Source organism: Montipora foliosa, chromosome 8 (genome assembly GCF_036669935.1).
Source record: "Montipora foliosa isolate CH-2021 chromosome 8, ASM3666993v2, whole genome shotgun sequence".
Taxonomy (NCBI): domain Eukaryota; kingdom Metazoa; phylum Cnidaria; class Anthozoa; order Scleractinia; family Acroporidae; genus Montipora; species Montipora foliosa.
This window is the reverse complement of record NC_090876.1, coordinates 10,311,093-10,318,488: the sequence shown is the minus strand read 5'-3', so window position 1 is coordinate 10,318,488 and position 7,396 is coordinate 10,311,093. Positions and strand designations below refer to the sequence as shown.

The 7,396-nt window shown below is 41.0% G+C and overlaps 1 protein-coding gene across 1 annotated transcript in view; it reads left to right on the top strand.

Moving 5' to 3' along the window:
* The window catches only part of LOC138013313 (spondin-1-like), a 13,317-nt gene extending 6,833 nt beyond the window's left edge, over nucleotides 1–6,484 (top strand). Inside the window, exon 2 of the mRNA XM_068860349.1 lies at nucleotides 4,899–6,484. Within this exon, the coding sequence (XP_068716450.1) occupies nucleotides 4,899–5,029 (131 nt within the window). The 3' untranslated portion in view covers nucleotides 5,030–6,484. The remainder of the gene's footprint in view (nucleotides 1–4,898) is intronic.
* The last annotated feature ends 912 nt before the right edge of the window (nucleotides 6,485–7,396 follow it).

The window sequence follows — 7,396 nt, the reverse complement described above, 5'->3', positions numbered from 1 at the left end:
TCAAATAATTCTTGACTGTCACATTTCCAATTATTTTTTTACCTGACTTTGTTCAACCTATAAGTTACCAGATAATTTTCCATTTGGTTTCAGTGTTGTACATAAAACTACACTCGTGATAAAATATAGGAAATACAGATCACTTTGATTTCGGCTCGACGGGCGAAAGATTGTTGTCGAAGTCCATTACTCGTCGCTTTTATACCAGAGAATTTTCCATTTGGTTTCAGTGTTCTACATAAAACTACACTCGTGATAAAATATTAGAAACACAGCTCACTTTGATTTCGGCTCGACGGGCGATAGATTGTTGTCGAAGTCCATTACTCGTCGCTTTTAAGATTCCAGGTGTTTGCTTTCACCGCCTGCCTAGTTTATCCAACTGACTTTCCATTATTGAGCTCCATAAGGGTATATTTTGTTTAAGGATCCACTAAAACGCCATGACTTTCGACGCCATTGCAGGTTAAGTTAATGATTCTACTGTGTCCACCAGAGAAATCTACGCATTTCCACTACTCTCTCGATCCTAAGAAAATACGCGCAGAAGGCTCTATGCACAAAGACACCACTTACCAGGGGAGTGACAGGCAAGACTTTTACCGACATGGAAAAAAACAAAATAAATAAAACGAACAAATCCCACCCACTTTCCGACTGGGATGAGCCTTGATACGGTGAGAGCAAATAAGTGAACGGTTGCCCAGCCGTGTCAAAAATCGTTGCAAGCGAGCCTCGAAGGATTTTGAAAATTTGAATATTTTTCGCTGTTTCTCAGCAATGGATCCTCGCTGGACCTTGAAACTTGGTCAAGCAGAAGTAAATTTATCCGTGTGGCAATCGGCGGAGTTTGAGCGTGACTGATGCCGGAGAAGTGTGATTTTATCGGCGAGATGTGACGTAAGCTAGAAATTACTTTCCAGCCTTTCTTTTATTTAGGTACGATTGACAACCCGGGAATTTGAGAAGTCGCTTAAATCGCATTCAATCAGGCAAATAACCACACAAAAAGCGAGAAATTCATCACGACAATAAAGTACGGCTTTTTTATTGAGAACTTTTGCGGGTAAATATCTTTTTCAGTTTGTTATCGAGATTCCCATACAGATCCTTATAGTTGTTTACCTTCCGACTCTGGGCAGCCTGTGGTCCGACACGAAAGTGGTGAAAAAAATGTTCCGCGCCATAAATATCAACCATAGCGTTAAACTGGATATTTGTTGGCTTCTCAAAAGGATGATCAATAACTCACTGAAGGTTTTAGTTGAAATTGCAAAACGTTTGTATGCTGTATTTATCAGAGATAAGACACGAAAGTAATTTATGAAATCCTTCGCGGGTCACCAGCTTTATGTTCAGAAATCGAGAAATTTGAAGGACTTCAGTGGGAGATACTGATTTCGTTTCCTTTTCCTTTTTAAATTCGTGGATTTAAGTACAATTTTGTGATAAATCTCTACTCTTACTTTCTATAGCCCAGTCGATGTTGTAACTGAGCATTTCTGTGTACGTGACAATATTTTGACACGGAATAAGAGTACAAAAGGGCTTTTTCAAAAACTCTATCTGGGCCAGTACAATCCCAGTCCTTGTTTCATACCCAGTCTACATTTTGTACCTGGGCCACGTTTTATACCCAGCCCGCAGTCCGACTCCGCGCAGTCCACAATGCTCCTTTTATACTGACCGAATTTAGAATATGTCGTGTGAAAAAAAAGATGACAACAACAAGAAGTGTGGGGGATTTTTGTCTTGCTAAAAAAAAACAACATTCGAATTAACTTTAATTGTACGTTTTTTCGAGTGGGTCTTCGTTTTCGAGGTCTTCGCTTTCGAGGCCTTCGTTTTCGACACTACCCCAAACAGAGTACTGTACAAAGAATTGCAACCGGGGCAAGTGAATTCATATACAACCCTTGATTGACTTAATGGCGGCGTTTTGTCTTTAGTGCTTTTGAAGAAATATAATTTTGTGGTCTTCTGTTTTATTCGATGTCCACATTCGGGTCGACGAGACATCTCCGAAGCTTACGCTTAAGTTTCTTAACAAGCTGTGTTAAAATTTCTGCTACCTGCATGTCACCTCAGTCTGAAGATGATATAGAATTACATCGAAATATTATAAGTACATCAACGATTCTTTGCATTTGTTGCCTGTATTATAGACACAATGCATTTACTCGGAATTACATTTATTCTTAGTTGAAATTTCAAAACGATGTCTGGCTAAAATGATAGAAAACTACGAGCTTTCGACTGCCCGAACTGCAGTCTTCGACGGGTAAAATGAATGATAAGAAAACGATGAGAAAATTTGAATAAATAGTGTGAATTGCGAAATAATAAAAATGTAAATAGTTATGAATGTTTGTTAAAAAGAATGTTGGATTGCCCAGGTAACGGGCAAGAATTGTTATCTGCGTTAGGTGTCACTTTGGTATGCGACGCTTCTAATGTTTTTCTGGTTCTAAAAGTGCCTTCGTCAATAATAGACGCGTTTTCAAAATCAATGGCGTGGTTGTTGGACCAGGCGTGATTAGCAATTCTAGAACCTTTGGCCGCAGTTTTGGTGTTTCTCAAATGTTCTTTTTTTCGGGTATTAAAAGCTCTGCCGGTTTCTCCAATATAACACCACAAACAATTTGTACCTGGGGACGTATACAAAACATGGACCCTAGGTCCATGGACCACCCCTGTGGACCGCCCCTTAGTTTGTGAGAAAAATCTTTAAGAGAGAGAGAGAGAGAAGTGGTCCTCACACTTACCTGGACAATTTCAGCAATTGTCTCTTATAGACACCTGAAAAATTCAGGTGGAACCCGTGACCCATGCGATGTGTTGACGGTTGAACGCACTGGTCAATTTGTTGGGCTCGTTTGTTCCGATGAAGGACTCGATAAATATAGACGAATCCCTTTGGAGCCACCAATTTCAAATGGATGGTACGAAATAGGTGTCTACATGTATAAGAGACAATTGCTTAAATCAGTAGCCTATAGCTATAAGCAAACAACAACCCTACATTCCTGTTAAGAATTAGAGCAGCAACTTGATGTCATAACCGGGTGTTTTTTTTTTTTTTTCGCGGAAAAGGTAGTCTGTATAGATCATAGTCTATACAGATGTTAAATGCCGTGACATAGATCGTAGTCATGGGCTCCAGCTTAAATTGTCCAGATAAGTGCCAGTATCGCTTCTCTCTTTCGTCCGAAGATTTCTCTGCTTGTAACTTCACAAAATAAGGGGTGGTCCACAGGGGTGGTCCATGGACCGGGTCCATGAAGGGGTCCATGGACGGGGTCCACAGGGGTTGTCCATGGACCTGGGGTCCATGTTTTGTATACGTCCTGTACATGGAATTTTGTACACGACGTTGGTCTGCGATTCCATCGAAGGTCGGAATTTCGGAGCTGGGACCTGTTGTTGTAGAGTGGTAAATGGTTTGTTTACAACTGTGACATCCTGTTTTTTTGAGGACACGTGTCAACACACGTTACCCAGGCTCACAGTCTGTGCCACACAGGTAAATATAGAGAAAATATGAGGCAAAGTTAGATCTGGAAATTTGCTAGAAAATTGGAGATAAAAATCGATGAAACTTACCATGTGGTGAGCTATTGTTGTCTTTAATACGTACACGACGTTTCGGGAAAAATGGTCTCCGTTCACCTGCCTTCATAGTATAGTGACAAGGTAGGAGACGGAAGCCAGCGTTGGGACTCCGATGCTTCAGTGGATTCATGGTTTAGAGAAATTCATGTTCCACGAGCCTGGCGTGTTTATTTAGCGACTGGATTCAATTTTCGCGAAAAAAGTCGTGCTTATTTTGGGTCGAACGGAGTGAGCCTGGGTTACCTGTGTTCGGGCAGTAGAACGCTCGTAGTTTTCTATCATTTTAGCCAGAGATCGTTTTTAAATTTCAACTATGTTTCATTCTGGCTGCGGCCCTTCAATATTTTAACATTTATTCTCTTTCTCTTAAAATTATCAACGGGCAATAGATTTAGTGATGTTGTTTTATTGTTGAATGTTCGCTTCTCAGTACTAAATGATTTCTTTGCTTAATGCCCGCTGGTCCACACGAGTAAATATTATTTAGAAAAATTTCCCTCGATAACTTCTATTTCTCTTGTAAAAGAAAAAGAAAATAGTTGTTAAAATCCAGCGCGTTTTCCGGAGAACTACACTTGGTCTTTTAAAACAGGGACACATACTGGCGATCATCGCAAACATGTGTATAAGAGCTCCGAAAACTCAGAGCAAAGGTCGCGTTTTATTCGACCAAACAAAAACTCACAAATTGTCGCATGTGGTTATTTTTTGCAACATCAAAAGGGAAAGAACAGTTATTCGAGTACGTTTTTCCATCTATACGAGAAAAAGAAGTGCAGTCCAGTTAAGTGTTCGAAGGATGGAATGATAGGGCTCTCTGCTTGACATTCCAGAAGGACAACTGAGAAGTCGGAGTTCTAGGCAGGACCTCTGAATGCTCTAACCATTGAGGCACAGGAACTTTTTGGGAGCCACATGACTTATCTATGTTCGTTTTAGACAAACTTTCCAACTGGCCCGTTGGTTGTGATTTCTTCAATGGAAGGCACCTTTCGAACAACTTGAGCCTAGCCTACAAGATTCAGGAAGTGACCTCCGTCGCTTCTTACTCTAACGGAATTAGAGGACTGCTGCTGCTTCTACTACAGCGCACATCTTTGGGATTTGTTTGGTTTCGGCTCTTAATTAAGGAAGAGGCTATCGAAGTCTATAACAATGAAAAATAATAAAGAGAATGATGATTATCATTATTGTCATTGTTATACGTAAATCTGAATTTTCCACCTTCAGGCCACACCTTGACTCACATGACTCTGAGATTGTTTTTTTTTTTTGTCTTTTTTCAGGGAATACACATTCGTCGAAGGCTACCTTGGAGGTGAAATTGGGGATACCGGTCGGTGGATTTTTCACTTTAGTCTTGATCGGTTGCATCATTAAGTGCTGTTGTTGCCCATCAAGGGTACATCCAGGGTAGCCGCCAGACAACATTTCTTACCTTAGCCGCAATACCAGCGTCACTTTTCTTTTAAGTTATGATGCAGTCTCTCGCCTAGCGGGAAAGCAGTTGTATTAATTCGCAGGAATTAGAATAAAAGTTATGTAACCCTTTATGGTGGTATTCCATGGAAAATTCCACCGGCCACTTGATTTTCTTGCGAGTAGACACCTTCGCGCAAAGGCTCTTGGGTATACCGAGAAAAAGCAAGTGACTCTTGCGATAATCCATGGTACACCACTCGAACGTGGTTGCAAAATTAGAACGTATTTGTCATTAAGGGCAGTAAAGCGTATGTACAGTAAAGTTTCCCGGATAGCGTAGAGTTGACAAACGTTTTGGTTTGCTCTATCGACTTGAAAAAGGCTTTTGATGCGGTGAATCGTTCTATTCTTAAGTAGTTAACTGCGTACTCACCCACCTAGTATTTTTATCACGTTTCTTTTGTGCTTGGACTTGCAAGGTTAGAGCTTTGCTTCCATGCACGATAGACTTAATTTTAGACACATTTAAATGGAATTTGTCGGTTTAAGATATAACAAATACTCTCCTTTATCCAGGACACCTGTCGTAAACTTTATAACTTAGGGCCCTTTTTTTTTTTTAACATATCACCCAAATGCATTCCATTTAAATCTCGGGAGCAACTACAGAATACGGGGCCACTCTGGAAGCAGTATTACTAAAGTGGTTCCGCAGCTCCACAGTCGTGTTAGCGTTTACAAGAACGCGGAAGGTATATGTTTCAGTGGCTTCGCGGCTCCACAGTGACTTAATTGTGATGCCGCGGAGCCACTGCAGTCAACCCTCTTCAAAAGCGGCCCTGTATCCTATGGTTTAGCTTTTCGTGTCCCTTTTTTTTCCAACCACGCATCTCATAAGCTTTGTTGTCTCTCTCTAATGTTGTTCTACAGTTTTCAGTGGTCACTGCGATCTTCCGTCATTTCGTTTGACACGAAATTGCGTGACAAATCCCCTTCAGCATCAAGGAGTAAACTGAGCTGCAAGAGCAACAACAAAAAGAGTCACGCACTGCGTACGTGTGGTAATGCAGTAAGACAGCGCTTTATTCCATATTGTCAACTGAGGTGCGTTTTGACTTTCAGGAGATTCAAGGTGTCTTTGCGTAACACGTAGCCCTAATAGTGCACGATATTGTTTTGGAATCGCAAATCATTATAAAGTTAAGTTACAAAGAGTCCCGATCCTCATATTAACAAGGACACTTAATCGAGGCGGGTCAGATACACAGAGAATTTAGCTTAACTACCTGGTTGACAAAAACTACGGGAAGAAAACGGGAAATGGAGAGAAAAACAACCAAAGAAGCAGCTACGTATACACAGCTTATTACAAAACCTAGAGTGAAATGCGTAATTTAAGTAGAATTTCAGTTTATAGCTTAAATTTGAAATAAATTTGAGAGTGTGTCAACATCATCATTCTTCGCAACAAAACATCGAGAAGTCGATGGATGGCAACTATGTAGTTTAATTTCGATAGTGACCCATTTCCCTTGTTGCGTCCTGATGTGGTTTTAAATCGCACAAGTGATCAAAACCAGATAAGGGGAGAGTGGATCTTATTTTTTAACTGCACGTTCTAGTGTGAAGTAGTCAGCTTAGGGGGTACTTACATGAGACCGGTTCTTCCTTTGCGTTTACATGAAACCTGACAATGAACTCAGACCGGTCTAACTTCGTCGAGAAATCCTCGTACCGGTCTGATGTAAATCACAACAAATCTCAGACCGGATCCAGAAATTTCAAGGCTTTATGCTTTTGAGTCAGCAATTTATTTAACAGACAAAAGCTATCACTTCGCCCCGAAACCAGGCACCAAGCAATTCGTCCCGGTTTTATGTAAACGGCCGCAAAAATTTCATACTGGTCTGAGTTCGTGACTGTCTCGTGAAAATACCCCCTTAGTGTGTTCCTATAAACAGTTTTGACCCAATGAATGAAGTCATGAACAAATTTCAAACATTCCAAGGTACCCGAGTGCCAGATGCCTTGTCTCAGACGAAGAGAATCCGGTATTTAAAAAACCAGGGCCCTGTTGTTCGAAAGCCGATTAACTTAATCCAGGATTAAGCCCTGGCCAAACGAAACGCAAGTCATCGCAAGTCGACGCAAGTTTTGTTACTTGCGCTGACTTGCATACCGTTTGGCGACCCACTTGCATTCACTTGCGAAGACTTGCGACGACTTGCGTTTGATTTGAACATGTTCAAATTTTGGACGCAAGTCCGCTCAACTTGCGTCTCGTTTGGCCACTCAACGCAAGTGGATGCAAGTTTTCGCAAGTCATTCGAACTTTTTTGGAAACCTTTTAGCCAATCTGATG